We start from the raw sequence: 18,859 nt of genomic DNA, 5'->3' as shown, positions 1-18,859 counted from the left end.
ATCCCCCACCCATCCCCCATACTTCCACTCACTCCACCCCAAACTACCTACCTCCACTCTCTATGCCCACTCAACCACCGTGCCCTCACTCTCGAACCCCACACTCACACCAACCTCTACTCTCTACCCCCAAACTCACACTGTACTGTGCATTCTACCACCACCCACCCTATCTCCACTCTCTCTACCCCCACCCACCCATCCTTCCTCAACTCTCTCGACCCCAAACTACCGACCTCCACTCTCTATGCCCACCCATCCACCATACCCCTGCTCTTGAACCCCACACTCACACCATACCCCCACTCTCTACCCCCACCCAACTTATACACACTCTCTCCCCATACCCACCCACCCTACTCTCACTCTCTCTTTCCTCAACTACCCACCCTATATTACCCACCCACCCTGCCCCCACTCTCTCTACCCCACCCATCCTAACCCAATCATCTTTAAACCCAAGCAACCCACCCTACCCCCACTCTCTCTACCCCCATCCACCCTAGCCAGCACCCAGCCACTCTCTCTACTCCACCTACCATGCCATTAGCTCAACCCCCAGTCTCCCTCTCCCCACCCAACTTACCCCGACTCTCTACCCCCACTCGCTCTACCCCACTCTCTCTCTACCCAACCAACTCCCACTCTCCCTACACCCACTCTCTCTACACCCACTCACCACACACCCACTCTTTCTACTCCCACCCACCCAACACTCTCTACAACCCACCTGACTCCACTATCTACCCCCTTGCATCCTTCTACTCATAGTCTCACTTTCTTTCTTACCCTCTCACTCTTAACCTTTCTCACTCATATTACATCTGGCTCATCATCAATGGCACCCTCTCTCAATCGTTTCCTCCCCTTCTTTCTCATTTTCTTGCACACCCGTGCCCCATATTGCATCCTCCTTTGAAACTTTGCACTCTTCGGCTCACCTGATTATATGATCTCCAGATTACAAAGAATACAAAATACAGCCGCAAGATATGGGAGGCCGTTCAAGTCAAAATTACACCTTTGTGAATGTGACATATTGAAGTGAATACAACATGCAGTGAAATGAGTAAGGCATGTACTGAGATGACTATAATACGTATCGAAATGAGTATAACATGTATTGAAATGAGTATGGAATGTATTGAAATGAATATGACATACACTGAAATTCAATAAATAAGACATGCATTGAAATGAATAGGACACACATTGAAATGAATATGACACCTATTGAAGTGAATATGACATGCAATGGAATGAATATGGCACCCATTGGAATGAATATGGCACCCATTGAAATGAATATGACACACGTTGAAATATATATGACACCCATTGAAATTAATATGACACGCATTGAACTAAATATGACACACGAAATAAATATGACTCACGTTGAAATAAATATAACACCCATTGAAATATATGTGACACCCATTGAAATGAATATGACACGCATTGAAATAAATATGACACAAGTTGAAATAAATATGACTCACATTGAAATAAATATAACACCCATTGAAATGAATATAAAACACGTCGAATTGAATAGGACACGCATTGGAATGAATATGACACCCACTGAAATGAATATGACAAACGTTGAAGTGAATAGGACATGCAATGGAATGAATATGACACCCATTGAAATAAATATGACACACGTTGAAATAGATATGACACACGTTGAAATAAATGTGATACCCATTGAAATGAATATGACACACATTGAAATAAATATGACACCCATTGAAATGAATCTGACACATGTTGAAGTGAATAGGACATGCAATGGAATGAATATGACACCCATTGAAATAAATATGACTCACGTTGAAATAAATATGACACACGTTGAAATAAACATAACACCCATTGAAATGAATATGAAACAGGTTGAAGTGAATATAACATTCATTGGAATGAATATGACACCCATTGAAATGAAAATGAAACACATTGAAGTGAATATAACATGTATTGGCATGAATAAGATACACATTGAAATGAATAGGACATGCATTGACATAATTATGACATCCATTGAAATGAATATGACACACTTTGAAGTGAATAGAACGTGCAATGGAATGACTATGACACCCATTGAAATGAATATGACACACGTTGAAGTGAATATAACATGCATTTGAATTAATATACCATGCATTGGAATGAATAAGACATGCGTTAAAATGAATAGGACATGCATTGAAATAAATATGACACCCATTTAAATGAATATTGCACACATTGAAGTGAATGTAATATGTATTAAAATTAATTTAACATCCATTTGAATGAATAAGTCATTACCTCCATGTCCCCATTCCTCTTCCAAGTGCTTACCTTTGAGTATGTTCCGTGCTCCGGGAACTCTTTTCTTTTCAAGCTGCCCTCCTCCAATTGGAAGGGGTTATCAGGTGTTCTAGGGCTTTGGTGGTCTTCAGGTCTTCGATCTAGTGGAATGATGTTATAAAGACAACACCTTGGCTTTTGCTTCCATCAACCATCAGGGGGCTACGGGGTCCCGCTCCCTGGAGGATCTGGCTTTGTCCATTTGGACCTGGAGCACGGCACACCTGGTCTCCTTGAGAGCGGTCCATATCCGGGGGGTGGACAATGTGACTGTGAACCGGCTTAGCAGGGTGTTTCCGGTCTCAGCAGAGATGTCTCTTTGTCCCAAGGTTTTTCAGGATGTGTGTCGGTGGTTCGTCATCCCTGGATGGACCTCTTTGCCTCCCCCTGCAACTCTCAACTTTCCTGGTTTTGCTTGAGGACTCTTCCCCCCAGGGATTTGTGGGGGGGTGGACGCTCTTCCCTTGACTTGGCCCCTCAGAGCTTCTTTATGCCTTTCCTCCAAATCCCCTGATTCTGCAGGTCATCAGCACAATCAGATCATCTCCACGTGTGTTTATCCTGGTGTTCCCTTACTGGCCTTAGAGGGGGTGGTTCTCAGGCCTTCCGGAGATGCAGTTAGCTTCTCCTTGGGTGTTGCTCAGGTGGCCATCTGCATTGCGGGTGGTCAATGTCCCCCTTCTCCTCTCTCATCCGATGTGGGTTCTGGAAATGGAGAGGAGGGATCTCCTGGCATTAGGCCTTTCAGCTGCAGTAGCTGGGATGGTTCAGAGGGCTCGTCAGTCCTCTACACTTAAGTTCTCACCGTCATTGGGCTAATTTTCTGGCTTGGTGTCACCTGAAGTGTGTCCTGGCACTGGAGTGCGGCATCCCAGACATTTTGCAATTTCTTCATGAAGGGGCGGTGAAGGGGTTGGTGGTCTCTACTTTCTGTTCTCAGTGGACTGCCATTCGGGCTTTCCAGGTTTCCTGGTCCTCTCCGGTAGGGGGCGAGGCTCTGGTCTCAACGCTCTTGAAAGGGGTAGCAGGTACTCTTCCTTTGGGCCCAGTTGGGGTTCCCTGTGGGACCTTCCTTTTGTCATGTCCATATTGTAGAAGCCTCCATTATAGCCCCAGGAGGAGGTGGAGATGAAATAGTTGTTGCTGAAGCCTACCTTCCTGATTGCCATTACTTTGGCTCAGCATTTGGGGGAAATCAGGGCCCTCTTGCGTAGGCCACTGTTTCTAGTGGTCGAGGAGGAAGCTTTGGTGCTAGGCTGTGACCCCTCGTTTGTGCCCAAGGTCGCCTCTTGGTTCCATCAGTCTCAGGAAGTGGTTACCTCAGCTTTCTTTCTTGCTCCGACCTCTCCTAGGGGGGAGGCTTGGCATTGTCTGGATGCCAAGCAGGCGGTCTTACATTATCTGTCCCAGAGAGAGTCCTTTTGTCTCACTGATCAGGGGGCAGGGGACTGTGGTTGCCAGGCTTCCATTCCAACGATTAGCCGGTGGACTAATCTTTGATTCTATGAGTCTGTGGCCTCTGTACTGCAGCTTGGGTCCAGGGTCGGTCCACAAGAGGGGTGACCATCTCCTGGGCGGGCCTGCGGGGGCTACCTTTGTTGGATATTTCCCAAGCTGCCACATGAGCTACACCTAATACATTCATTCTGCATTACCAACTCAACATGGAGGGGCTCCAGTCTACGTCCTTTGGTGTGGGCGTCTGGAGGCTGTGTCTGGTTGAGGTGATGATAGGAGTCATGGTCAGCATGCCTTTGGCTTTTTGCTGCATCTTGAATAAATTGGTGTTGGGTGGGTTTCGCATTACCGTTGGTGGCTGTGTCTTTTGTGGTGGGCATGGGCGTCCTTCCTGTTCTGCTTTGGTACAACTCAAAGGTAAGTACCTGGACGAGAAAGAGGGACGTGGAGGTAATACTCAGATTACTTACTGGTAATCTTGAATATTCCCCCTCCTCCTCCTCCTCTGTCACACCCACCCAGGACCTTTGCTCGGCCCTGGCTGCACACGTCACTGAAAAAACGCAAGACATCCTTTTCTCTCTCACTTCCACACCACATCATACACCAACACTTCTGGAGCCTCCCTTTGCCACTCTACCACTTCTCCTCTCTTCTCTCAATCCCATTACACCTGATGAGGTCGCCAGACAAGTCCGATCTATGAAGGCCTCATCCAAACAGGTGGACCCCTGCCCCTCCAAAACCATTAGGTAAAACATTGACTCTCTTCCTCCAGTCTTGGCTGATCACTGCAATCTCTCTTTTGCCACTAGAGCTTTCCCATCTTCTCTTAAGCACTCCATTGTGCACCCTCTGCTTAAGAAACCCTCTGCCGACCCCTCCATTCCAGGAAACTACCGCCCTATCTCTATCACCCCCTTCCTGGACAAACTCTTAGAGAAGCTGGCTATCTCTCAGCTCACCCTCAACACTGAATCTGCTGTTGCCTCCACGACCATATGTCTGGCTAGAGAGCATCCAGAGGAACGGAAAACGCTCTTCTGAATACCTGTGAAGACCTGCTCTTAAATCTCGACACTAACACCCCTCTCTCCTCATTCTTCTTGACCTCTTCTCTGCCTTTGACATGGTAAACCACAACATCCTGATTGCACGTCTCCGTGACACCCTGGGAATCACAGGCCAGGCTCTGGTGTGGGTAACCTCATTCTTTTCCGGCCGTCCATCCCAGGTGGGAATGACAGTATTTAGGTAGGCATCATTGCAGATAGGTAGGTCCCATGCCCCAGAAAGCCTTGTGGACAATGCAGAGGGTCTTGAACTTGGTCCTTGCAGACACAGGGAGCCAATTGAGGAATTTCAGCGCCAGAGAGATGCGGTCCGTGGGCTTGAGGCCAAGGATAAGTCTTGCGTTTATGTTCTGGATGAGTTGCAGAGGGCGCAGAGCAGAGGCAGGGAGGTTGAGAAAGAGGCTATTGCAGTAGTCCAGCCTTGAGAGAACCAGGGCTATGGAGACAGTGAGTCGCTGGGGGAAGGTGAGAAAAGGAAAAGTATCACTGAGGAGGTGCAGCTGGTAGTTGGACTTTTTAGAGATGTGGGAAATGTGAGTGAAGGATAGAGTGCAGTCAAAGATGACCCCAAGGTGTTTTGCCTCACAGGTGGGTGCAGGTGCATGACCAAAGGAGGCTGGCCAGAAAGAGAGTGGGAATGTAGGAGCAGGAGTCCTGATGTGAAAGTTCTCAGTCTTACTGGCACTGAGGCAGAGGTAGTTTGCAGCACACCATGGCTGAATTGCGGACAGACGGTCAGATATAAGAAAGGTATAAGAGGTTGCTCAGGGTAGCCTGAAGGAGAGTTGCAGTTAGAGATGAAAGTGACAATCACACATGCCAGCGCAGCCATGTAGACCTTAAAGAGCCAGGGGGCTAAGTTAGAACCCTGGGAAACACCACAATTTGAAAGAGTGAGAGTAGAAAGAAAAGACCAAGTTCCACCTGGGATGGGCGGCCGGAAAAGAATGAGGTTACCCACGCCATAGCCTGACCTGTGATTCCCAGGGTGTCACGGAGACGCGCAATCAGGATGTTGTGGTTTACCATGTCAAAGGCAGAGAGGAGGTCAAGAGGAATGAGGACAGAGGGGTGTTAGTGTCGAGATTTAAGAGCAGGTCTTCACAGGAATTCAGAAGAGCGTTTTCCGTTGCTTTGGATGCTCTCTAGCCAGACTGATGGTCGTGGAGGCAACCATCAGATTCAGTGTTGAGGGTGAGCTGAAAGATAGCCAGCTTCTCTAAGAGTTTGTCCAGGAAGGGGGTGATAGAGATAGGGCGGTAGTTTGCTGGAATGGAGGGGTCGGCAGAGGGTTTCTTAAGCAGAGGGTGCACAATGGAGTGCTTAAGAGAAGATGGGAAAACTCTAGTGGCAAAAGAGAGATGGCAGTGATCAGCCAAGGCTGGAGAAAGAGAGTCAATGTTGTAATTAATGGTTTTGGAGGGGCAGGGGTCCACCTGTTTGGATGAGGCCTTCATAGATCGGACTTGTCTGGCGACCTCATCAGGTGTAATGGGATTGAGAGAAGAGAGGAGAAGTGGTAGAGTGGCAAAGGGAAGCTCCAGAAGTGTTGGTGTATGATGTGGTGTGGAAGTGAGAGAGAAAAGGATGTCTTGCGTTTTTTCAGTGAAGTGTGCAGCCAGGGCCGAGAAAAGGTCCTGGGTGGGTGTGACAGAGGAGGAGGAGGAGGGGGAATATTCAAGATTACCAGTAAGTAATCTGAGTATCACCTCCACGTCCCTCTTTCTCGTCCAGGTACTTACCTTTGAGTTGTACCAAAGCAGAAACAGGAAGGACGCCCATGCCCACCACAAAAGTCACAGACGCCAACGGTAATGCGAAACCCACCCAACACCAATTTATTCAAAATACAGCAAAAAGCCAAAGGCATGCTGACCATGACTCCTATCACCACCTCAACCAGACACAGCCTCCAGACACCCACACCAAAGGACGTAGACTGGAGCCCCTCCATGTTGAGTTGGTAATGCAGAATGAATGTATTAGGTGTAGCTCATGTGGCAGCACGGCAAATATCCAACAAAGGTAGCCCCCGCAGGCCTGCCCAGGAGACGGTCACCACTCTTGTGGACCGACCCTGGACCCAAGCTGCAGTACAGAGGCCCACAGACTCATAGAATCAAAGATTAGTCCACCGGCTAATCGTTGGAATGGAAGCCTGGCAAACACAGTCCCCTGCCCCCTGATCAGTGAGACAAAAGGACTCTCTCTGGGACAGATAATGTAAGACAGCCTGCTTGGCATCCAGACAATGTCAAGCCTCCCCCCGAGGGGAGGACGGAGCAAGAAAGAAATCTGAGATAACCACTTCCTGAGACTGATGGAACCAAGAGGCGACCTTGGGCACAAACGAGGGGTCACAGCCCAACACCAAAGCCTCCTCCTCGACCACTAGAAACAGTGGCCTACGCAAGAGGGCCCTGATTTCCGTCAAATGCTGAGCCAAAGTAATGGCAATCAGGAAGGGAGTCTTCAGCAACAACTATTTCATCTCCACCTCCTCCTGGGGGTAAAATGGAGGCTTCTGCAATATGGACATGACCAAAGGAAGGTCCCACGGGAAACCCAACTGGGCCCAAAGGATGAGTACCTGCTACCCCTTTCAAGAGCGTTGAGACCAGAGCCTCGCCCCCTACCGGAGAGGACCAGGAAACCTGGAAAGCCCGAACGGCAGACCACTGGGAACAGAAAGTAGAAACCACCAACCCCTTCACCGCACCTTCATGAAGAAATTGCAAAATGTCTAGGATGCCACACTCCAGTGCCAGGACACACTTCAGGTGACACCAAGCCAGATAATTACCCCAATGACGGTGAGAACTTAAGTGTAGAGGACTGACGCGCCCTCTGAACCATCCCAGCCACTGCAGCTGAAAGGCCTAATGCCAGGAGATCCCTCCTCTCCGTTTCCGGAACCCACAACGGATGAGAGAGGAGAAGGGGGACATTGACCACACGCAATGCAGATGGCCACCTGAGCAACACCCAAGGAGAAGCTAACTGCATCTCGAGAAGGCCCGGGAACCACCCCCTCTGAGGCCAGTAAGGGACCACCAGGATAAACACACGTGGAGATGATCTGATTGTGCTGATGACCTGCAGAATCAGGGGATTTGGAGGAAAGGCATAAAGAAGCTCTGAGGGGTCAAGTCAAGGGAAGAGCGTCCACCCCCCCACAAACCCCTGGGGGGCAGAGTCCCCAAGCAAAACCAGGAAAGTTGAGAGTTGCAGGGGGAGGCAAAGAAGTCCATCCAGGGATGCCGAACCACCGACACACATCCTGAAAAATCTTGGGACAAAGAGACATCTCCGCTGAGACCGAAACACCCTGCTGAGCCGGTCCACAGTCACATTGTCCACCCCCGGATATGGACCGCTCTCAAGGAGACCAGGTGGGCTGATCTCCAGGTCCAAATGGACAAAGCCAGATCCTCCAGGGAGCGGGACCCCATAGCCCCCTGATGGTTGATGGAAGCAAGAGCCAAGGCGTTGTCTTTCCGAACCATAACATCATTCTACTAGATAGAAGACCTGAAGACCACCAAAGCCCTAGAACACCTGATAACTCCTTCCAATTGGAGGAGGGCAGCTTGAAAAGAAAAGAGTTCCAGTGAGCACGGAATGTACTCAAAGGTAAGTACTGGGAAGAGGAATGGGGACATGGAGGTAATGACTTATTCATTCAAATGGATGTTAAATTAATTTTAATACATATTACATTCACTTCAATGTGTGCAATATTCATTTCAATGGGTTTCATATTCATTCCATTGCATGTCCTATTCACTTCAACATGCGTCATATTAATTTCAATGGGTGTCATATTCATTCCATTGCATGTCCTATTCACTTCAACATGCGTCATATTCATTTCAATGGGTGTCATATTTATTTCAATGCATGCCCTATTCATTTTAACGCATGTCTTATTCATTCCAATGCATGGTATATTCATTCAAATGCATGTTATATTCACTCCAACGTGTGTCATATTCATTTCAATGGGTGTCATATTCATTCCATTGCATGTTCTATTCACTTCAAAGTATGTCATATTCATTTCAATGGATGTCATAATTATTTCAATGCATGTCCTATTCATTTCAATGTGTATCTTATTCATGCCAATACATGTTATATTCACTTCAATGTGTTTCATATTCATTTCAATGTGTGTCATATTCATTCCAATGAATGTTATATTCACTTCAACCTGTTTCATATTCATTTCAATGGGTGTTATGTTTATTTCAATGTGTGTCATATTTATTTCAACATGAGTCATATTTATTTCAATGGGTTTCATATTCATTCCATTGCATGTCCTATTCACTTCAACATGTGTCATATTAATTTCAATGGGTGTCATATTTATTTCAATGTGTGTCATATTAATTTCAATGCGTATCATATTTATTTCACCGTGTGTCATATCTATTTCAACGTGTCATATTATTTCAATGCGTGTCATATTCATTTCAATGGGTATCATATTTATTTCAACGTGTGTCATATCTTTTTCAACGTGTGTCATATTTATTTCAATGGGTGTCATATTCATTCCATTGCATGACCTATTTACTTCAACGTGTGTCATATTCATTTCAGTGGGTGTCATATTCATTCCAATGCGTGTCCTATTCACTTCAACGTGTTTTATATTCATTTCAATGGGTGTTATATTTATTTCAATGGGTGTCATATTTATTTCAACATGTGTCATATTTATTTCAACGTGTGTCATATTCATTTCAATGGGTGACATATTCATTCCATTGCATGTCATATTCCCTTCAATGTGTGTCATATTCATTTCAATGTGTGTCCTATTCATTTCAATGCATGTCTTATTCATTGAATTTCAGTGTATGTCATATTCATTTCAATACATGTCATACTCATTTCAATACATGTTATACTCATTTCGATACATATTATAGTCACCTCAGTGTATGCCTTACTCATTTCACTGCATGTTGTATTCACTTCAATATGTCACATTTACAAAGGTGTAATTTTGACTTGAACGGCCTCCCATAGCAAGAGTTCTAATAAAATATAAGCGGTCTGAGCACATTTCTCCAGCTCTCCATTCCCTGCATTGGCTACCAGTAAAGAAAGAAATTGCTTTTAAAAGTTGCTGCATTGATTGTAAAAGCTAACATTACCCCACTGCAAATCCACTCTTCATGAAGCTAAGCTCATTTGACTCAATACACACCGAATGACTAAGAGCAGACCAAAGATTGGCTGTTCCCACATATAAAAAAGAGAAACTAGGTGTTCCATCCTTTCATGGCCAAGCAATAAAATAAACTCCCTACCTTGCGAACTTCGGAGAAAACCCAATCTCTCTGCTTTTCGCCAGGAACTAAAAACGTTTCTTTTTAATGGGATAGTACAATTACGGCGACTAAAAAATGTCGCCCAGTACTAGGCGCAGTTCAAAATTTCTGACCCCCATTACTGCGACTAGGGGTGAGCCAGGTTTGGGGGGGGGGTGAAAAGTGAAGAAAAAAAACAGACCCTGTGGCGCCACACTACGCAGGTTACGGGAGAGACGGCGGCACACTTCTAATGAGTGCCGTCGGCAAGATAAGTGGGAAGGCGGAGAGGCAGGTAGGCGATGCCGACCACGATGACCTATGTGATCACTGCGCAGCGCGATAATGGGAGGCAGCAAAATGAAAGTCGACATTAAGGGCGGCACTGTGATCACATAGATCCTTTTTCATTTGTAACCTATTTTCATCCACTGATACCCTGTTATTGCTTTCCAGCGTGAAAATTACCTGTTTCTACAATGCCGAGATACTTTTGGGTGATAGCTGCACTCTATAAAACCACCACATAACATAACATAACAATGTTTATTTATCTCATTGGCAATCCACAGCGGCAATGTGAGATGTACAGCCAGTGGCTTGTGGGCATCAGGCATTGAGCTTAGTGCTGTTAGGTAACACTGGCTGTAGTCCCAGCATGAGGGAGGCCATCACTGGCAGTGCTGGAGGTTTTGCCTCTCCCCAACCAAACCCCCCAACTTCTAACCCCCTGTCACCACGAAAAAACACATTTTTCACGTTTTTTTAAATCTTTTCACATTAATCACAGCACACATACAGAGGAAAACACCTATTTCAGGGAGTATTGCAATTTTTAAAATGTATAAAACAAACCTTTACAATTCATCAAACAAAAACATGAACATCACATGTTAAATCTTTACATTCCACCCATCTCAGATTTTGCACTTCTAAAATGGATAAAATGAACAGTAACATGACTCCCAAGTAAAACGCAAACGGTTCAAACATCCATAAAACTACACAATGACATTTACATAAACCTAAAATCATAGAAGTGCAGTATTTTCTTTATGGGCTTAGAGAAAAGTAATGAATGATGATGTGAGATGTATGAAACTACATATTTCCAAGTACATAATTTTTTGCCCATGTATTTTATTAACCTTTACAAGATTGTTCTGGTTGCGCCATTCCATCCCATTATGATATACTTCTGAAAGTTGTTGACAATCTGAGGATTAATCATCAAACTCCATTGTGACAAGAGGTGGCGTGGAACAGGAGGGTGTATGGAAAGGAAACAGTGGCGAGGAGGTTAAAAGTCCATCTTGTTGGTAAGTAACAGCGATGCCAGACATGTAGTTAACGTATGTTTACTTGGTAGTTACACGGTTCATATATAATGCGTAGATCTTACAATGGTGAACAACTGGACATCCCACTAGCAATCCTCAGCTCTGTCAACCGTCTCCACTAGAATCTTAACCCCACACACGTCACACAGCCACCAGCTCACGCGCTCACATACACACGCGCTGGAGCTTAATCACGCGCTAGAGCTTAATCACAACAAGATGCTTGAGTGAAACCGCAGATCTGCACAGAAGAGACATTGGGGTTGAACCTGAAAGTGTGTTGTGAAGATATGCTGGCCATGGAAACTTTGAACATTTGGGGAAGAGATGCTGGGAGTAGACCGGATAATACATGGAAAGCAATGCTGGCCATGGAACCAGATGGTTTATGGAGAAAAGATGCTGGTCCTGGAACCAAAGGGTCTTTGGAGAAATGCTGTTGGTGTGGAACCAGAATTTCGGCAGAGAAGTGATGCAGGGATGGAACTAGAGGGTCTAAGGAGAAGAGATGCCAGGCAAAGAACCAGAAAGACTACAGAGAAAAGATGCTGGGCATGGAACCAAAAAGTCTATGTAGAATTGGTGCTGGGCAAAGACCCAGAATGTCTACAGAGAAAAGATGCTGGACATGGAACCAAACAGTCTATGTAGAAGAGATGCTGGGCAAAGAACCAGACAGTCTGTGGAGAAGAGCTGCTCGACAGGGGACTAGAGTATCTATGTAGAAGAGATCCTGGGCACAGAAGCAGAGTGTATATGGAGAACAGATACTGGACATGGGACCAGAATGTCTGTGGAGAAGAGATATTGGGCATGCAACCAAAGTGTCTATGGAGAAGAGATGCTGGATATGGACCCGGAGTGTCTATGGAGAAGAGATACTGAACATGAAACCAGGGTGTGTATGGAGAAGTGATGCTCTGCATGGACCCTGAGTGTCTTTGGAGAAGAGATGCTGGGGTTGGAACCAGAATGTCTATGGAGAAGAGATATTGGGCATGGAACCAGAGTGTCTTTGGAGAAGAGATGCTGGGCCAAGGACCATATGGTTTACAAAGAAGAGATGCTGGGCATGGAAACAGAGTGTCTATTGAGAACAGATACTAGGCATGGATCTAGAGTTTACATGGCGTAGAAATGTTGGGCATGGAACAAGAGTGTCTATAGAGAACAGAAGCTAGGCACTGAACAAGTGTTTCTATGGAGAAGAGATGCTGGATAGGGGACCAGAGTATCTATGGAGAAGAGATGCTGGGCAAAGAACCAGACGGTTTATGGACAAGAGAGGCCGGGCATGGAACCCAAGGGTCAATGGTGGAGAGATGCTGGACAGAGAATCAGAGTGACAATGTAGACGAGGTGCTCAACAGAAAATCCAGTACTGGATCATAGACTGTGACCTCTGCCTCAACACTATGAAAACAGAAATCATATTTTTGAAATCTTCACCCCAGCGATGTTTCCTCTCACCCCCTCTGGTGGACGAAGCACACTCTCTATTTAACCGGTCCAGAACCTTGAGGCCAAACCGGCAGCCCACCTGAATAAATGGTTCACACCTGAGCTTAAAATCCTTCAGATTGCCAGACAGGCAGCAGAATCCGCCTGGAGAAAAATGCTGAACCTAGCCAACAAAGCACTATTCACGCGGTCACCACTTACAAAACAGCCATCCTTATGGCCAAAGCAGAGACCTATGACAAAAGAATTGACAATGCCAAATCACAAAAAAGAGCTCTTCATCATCCTTAGGGAGCTTGAGTCTCCCTCCACACATAGAGAAACCTGTGTGAAAGATGCACATTGGTGTGAAAGAATCCAAAAAGCCTTGGCGAACAAAATTGCCACACTACAATCTAGAATAGAACAAAAGAAGACCAGTCTAGCCAAAAAGGCATACTCTGCACCTCTATCCACTCCTAAAACTCCTACCTGCCCTCCTTTTTCTTTCACCCCTGTCTCAATGAAAGAGGTTGAACGCATCATTAAAGGCTTAAAACCTTCCAGATGCCAAGGGGATTCTTGCCCTGCCTCCATCATTCAGGAAGGCTCCAGTGATCTGGCCCTGTTCATAACTGCCCTAATCAACTCCTCCTTCAAAATGAGCTCAGTCCCTAACCGCCTCAAGGAGGCCTGGGTCATGCCCCTCCTAAAAAAAAAAAAAAACAACAACCCAACTAATTATAGGCCAATCACCACTGTCCCCTACATCCTAAAGATCTTAGACAGAGTGGCCTATGTGCAAATCCAGAAGCATATGGAAGAGAATAACTTCTTGGGCCTCAGACAATCTTGCTTCAGGCCTAGGCACGGAACAGAGACAGCCGTTCTGGACTTAAAAATGCAAAGCGAAGGACAAGGGAAACCTAGCCATCCTCTTGCTGCTTGATCTCTCGGCAGCCTTCGGACCTCATTGACCACCAGATCCTCACAAAACATTTGGTGGTGTCAGCTGCATTCTCCAGTCAGGTGACCGCCTGGGTCCAATCCTTCCTCGGCAACCGAACCACCCGAGTCTTCTCATCGGTGGCTTCTGCCCACCCCATTCCTATCCTTTGTGGCGTCCCCCAAGGTTTGTGAGTCTTACCAACCTTATACAATATCTTCACAAACCTATTGTTCGACCACCTAGATAACCTGGGTGTCACATACACAAATCATGCTGATGGCACCCAGGTTCTCATCACCCTTTCATGGTGCTATGAAGAGGACTCCACACAGATTAACAACCAACCTATACCTGGAGATCCAAGCCTGGATGGCAGAACACAGCTTATGTCTTAACAACGAGAAAACTGAGCTTCTTCTCGTCGGCTCCCAACAACAGCTAAACAAACTGGTACCCCGTTACGCTTCTATCAACATAGATGGTAACCTTATTGCAGTGGCCAAAGAAATCAAAACTCTAGGGGTTTACCTGGATTCCACACTCTCGCTCAAAAAACAGATAAATGCCACAGCATCCTCCACAGCCTACACAAACGAGCTCATCAATGCCTGTAAGGCATTACTCTCACCGTCTAGCTGCATTACCCTAGCCAGTGCGCTAGTGCTCCCAAAAATCGGCTACTGCAATGCTCTCTTCCTTGGTACCTCACAACGCAACTTGAACAAATTGCTGGTGCTACAGAATAATGCCCTCAGAGCGGCATTGAGTATTCCGCAGCACTCTCACATTACCAGTTTTAGACAAGATGCCCACTGGCTCCCAGTACGAGACAGAATCACCCTTAGGTCACTTGTCATCGTCCACAAATGCCTCTCCAACGATGCTCCCAAGTTCCTGGCAGATAAATGTAGCAAACACACTTCAGCCAGAACCACCAGAATGGTGTATTCTCATTGCCTATCCATTCCCAAATTCACCCTAAAAAAAGCTGGCGGTTCCAGCTTCCCGGTCCTAGCTGCCAAACAATGGAACGCTATACCTGTGAATCTCAGAGCCGAACCCTCCTTGTCCTGGCTCGCCAACAAGAACTTGTGCACAGCCTGACTCATTAATCCTGTTTCACCACTGTATTCTCCTATGTCTGCCTTCTGACCACCATGTAACTCGGTCACTTGCACTTATTGTTATTATCATGTATGTCTATAACTTGTTGTAACCTGCTCTAAGTCTCTGGCACCCAGTTAATTCAGGGTTCGACGCGCGGTACAAATAAAGAAACTAAACTAAACTGAATGGTGCAGTCAGAGTAATTCATGGACTCTCTAAACGTGAACGTGTAACCCTATACTTGTTCCCCATACAGAATATCTTTACACTGGCTGCCCATCGAAAAGACACCCAAAAGATACTCGGCCTCATTACGAGGTGGGCGCAAAGGGATACCGGGCACCGTTAAGGACATCGGTGCCGGTAATCCCTTTGTGCCCTATTCCGAGGTCCCTTACCAGGTCCCTGGTTTCACCAGGCGTTATGGAGGGGCCCATTAAGGGACTTCAGAGCTAATAACGGTACTGCAATTTGCTGTACCGTTATTAGCGCATTCCCCCTTCCCATTGAGCCCTATGGGGGCTGAAATGGGAATGGGGAATGGCTTTTTCAATGGGGACTTACCGGTCCCGCAAAGGTCGGAATAGACCGGTAAGTCCCCATTGAACGATGGCGGACTCGGTACCGGTATTGGAGGTAGTCATGGCGCTAATAGCGCCATGACTACCTCCAACCTCGGAATGAGGCCCACTGTCCCTTACCTACAAATGTCGGAACACTGCAGCACCTCTGTATTTAATAAACCGCCTGAAGGTCAAGCAGTCTGCACAAATACTACGGGCTGGCGACAACGACACACTGAGTCAACCTTGCTTTAAACTTGCCAAATTTGGTGGTACAAGCTTTGAAATACATGCAGCCCGAGAGTGAAATAACCTCCCCCTCTGCATAAGAATATCCCCATCTCTGGCTGACCTCAAGAAGACTATAAAAACCTGCCTCTTTAATTCAGCAGACTAAGCATCTCCTGGTGACCTGACCCTCCCCGACCTCCCCATGACCTGACCCTCCTCCGACCTGCCTTTTTGTTCTTTGTTCTCTTCTGTTTTGTGTGCGCTCTGAGGCCTATGGTCATGTAGGGCTCTATAAAATTTAAAGACAAATAAATAAATAAATAAATAGAATTAGAAAGTTTGGATGAGAAGTATTAGACCAAGTCTTTAGTTGAGAGGATAGAGGAAGCCATAAATGAGGAGAAACGATACAGGGGCCTCATTACTGTACTACTGGGAATACCAGGCTCAGCCTCCCTTCTTCAAACTAGCAAAAATCTATAGAATACATTGGGACTGTAGGAGGATTTCACAAGACAGGGCCTAAAACCGAGACTGTCCTACCTCCCTTCAAGTGTTTAATAAAGAAACTGACTATGCCTCAATCATACATATTGGACAATATTTAACTACAAATTGGAGCATAAGGGAAGAAAATGTATTGAAAAAAGAAAGACTATTTGGCCAATAGACAGTGGGGGCGATATAGGTTTCTGTATACTAGATAAGGTTACTCACAAGTAAGAAGCACAGGTGAAATACGTTCTACACTGAATGCGCCACCACTCGAAAATAAAGTAAAAGCCAAAAGTCCACGTGGAATCATCACATGATTGCTGCAACCAATACACCGCGTCTGTTAGGTGCAAGGCCCTGCCCTGCCAATGGGGAGCTCGGCGGCAAGGATCCAGGTGTCAGCTCGGAAGATGGTGAGCGTTTTGCCCAGGATCGAAATGTCTAAGCTTGGGAGTGACTTGCACAATACATACATCCACAAATAAAGAAGCAGTAAGCATTTGTATTAAAAGAAAAATCATGCTTTGCATTATGGGGGCTGGGAAATCGATAAACACAGCACACTTTCTTGGTGACTATTTTCCACTGTGATATCAGCAGGTCATTGCAAGTGCGCATGTCTGGGGCATTTCTCAGACTCATCACGTGGCCCTACCTGGGCATGTTTCGCTCTCTCTGATCAGGAAGGTTCCAGACTTGTTCCCAGGCGCCATCAGGTATCGTTCTGCATCTTTTCGGTTTATTGTTTTAAAAAACCACCTAGAAAAAACACACAATAATATAAATGCCGGTTAAACAAATGTAAATGGATAGAACTCGAATTTTCCGCGTTTCAGAGGGAAGTATATTGATGCAGGTTGACACGGCTCGGTGGAGTGTATCAGCAGTGAGCCCAGGATAACACATGGGTGACTTTGTGAAAAACGTACACGTGACCTTTGCCCTGCTGGAGTCACTCTTTCATATAACAACTCGCATAGAAAGGGCCATTCTCTTATACCAAATGGGTGCCTGCTCAGTTTGCATGCTCTTTACAAAGACGCAGTACCTGCATTCGCAAGAGGTGCTGCCAAATGCGCAGGTGGGAATCCCACGTGCCCGTGTGCATGCTTTGTGATGACACTGCATGCAGAAGGACCCTAATGTCTACTCATCACGTGGGCCATCCTAGAAGGCATCGTTGACTGCACCTCTCAGTGACCTTGGGCGACCTTGCACTCTTCCAAATCCAGATCAGGTGCACTTGCCTTGGATTTATTTATTGTGCTTTTGTAAGGTGCTTACACTTCAAGAAATTGTGTTTCAAAGCGCTCACAGGGCAAAGGGGAGGGAACATGGAAACAAAGGCAAATAGAATGAACTGATGAACAGAAAAGGGTGGTCCTACTAGGCCTTGTGCGCATTCAGAACGTGCAAGTGCAGGGAGAGAGAGAAGGGACAGGGAAAGGGGTAAGTGCTAGGAGTTCCACAGAGGGAAGTGCCAAGGGGTCAGTTGTGTGCAACAGTAAGTGCCAGGGAGAGATCACTTGGTGCAGAGGGATCCCCTGCCAATATTAAGTGCAGGCCTGCGAGAACACAAGCCAGTGGGTGCCCGCAGGCAAGTGCTGGGATGAGGCGAAGCCTGAGGGTTATTGGGCAGAAAGGCTGGGACCCAGAATGACACATAAGTTCCCAGGCCATCATCTCAGCAACTGTGGGGTGTTAGCGCGGGAACACGCCTTGACACATACAGTGCAAAATGAGCTCTGACTTTGGCTCACCACGTGTGCAATTTGATAAAGCAGTGGATTGTGGTCATAATGTGGTGCAGAGCCCTTGTGCCTATCTTTCGCATTGTGTGTGCGCTGCGACAGGGGCACATAGTCAGGTCTTAGGTCCGTGTTTTGAATCCCAGACTGATCGAATTCTAAGGACATACACATGTAAAGTCATTTGGTAACTGATGAGCAGCCTGTGTGAGGGAAAGCAGGTCATAGACGCAGGCCCATCATCACTCCATCCCTCGTTCTCATTGCAGTCCTAAACACAGGGGATGAGCAGTTCCAAAACCCAAGTCTTTCTAATTAGCTAAACTTAAGAATGCTACACACCGGGAAGAATACATACCCAGGCCATAATTCCTTCGAAGGCAGCCAAGGTGCCAATGGAAGGGCACGTGGGTAGACGTCTTTGCCGAGGAAGAGTGGGACCAGCGTAATGAAGATTACTGGTAAGTGATCCACAGTGTCGTCTCCAGGAATCAAATTTAGAAAAGGGCACAGGCAAAAGTAGGGGGCATCTAAAAATGGACGATCTGAATGTTTTTTCCAGGTTGATGTAGCCCAAAGTGACCCTGGGGTGGTAAAAGCACATTTCTACAGCACAATATTGTGTGAAAGTTAGATTAAAAAAGATATATGTACAAGCCATTCTGTAGGGATAGAAAAATATCCTAATACCAGGGCAACATCTGTACGCGCAATGCCTATTATTCATCATAGGTCAGTATAAATGAAACCAGTTTTAATATTGTGCC

The 18,859-nt window shown here is 46.2% G+C and overlaps 1 protein-coding gene across 2 annotated transcripts in view; it reads right to left on the bottom strand.

Annotated features, from left to right (window-relative positions):
* The window catches only part of BLK (BLK proto-oncogene, Src family tyrosine kinase), a 679,444-nt gene that overhangs the window by 242,970 nt on the left and 417,615 nt on the right, over positions 1 to 18,859 (bottom strand). For both annotated transcript variants that reach the window (XM_069605731.1, XM_069605732.1), the window contains exon 6: positions 17,000 to 17,103. In XM_069605731.1, the coding sequence (XP_069461832.1) occupies positions 17,000 to 17,103 (104 nt within the window). The remainder of the gene's footprint in view (positions 1 to 16,999; positions 17,104 to 18,859) is intronic.

This window comes from Ambystoma mexicanum, chromosome 4p, assembly GCF_040938575.1.
Source record: "Ambystoma mexicanum isolate Mex_15411 chromosome 4p, UKY_AmexF1_1, whole genome shotgun sequence".
NCBI lineage: Eukaryota > Metazoa > Chordata > Amphibia > Caudata > Ambystomatidae > Ambystoma > Ambystoma mexicanum.
This window is presented reverse-complemented; position numbering and strand designations above follow the sequence as displayed.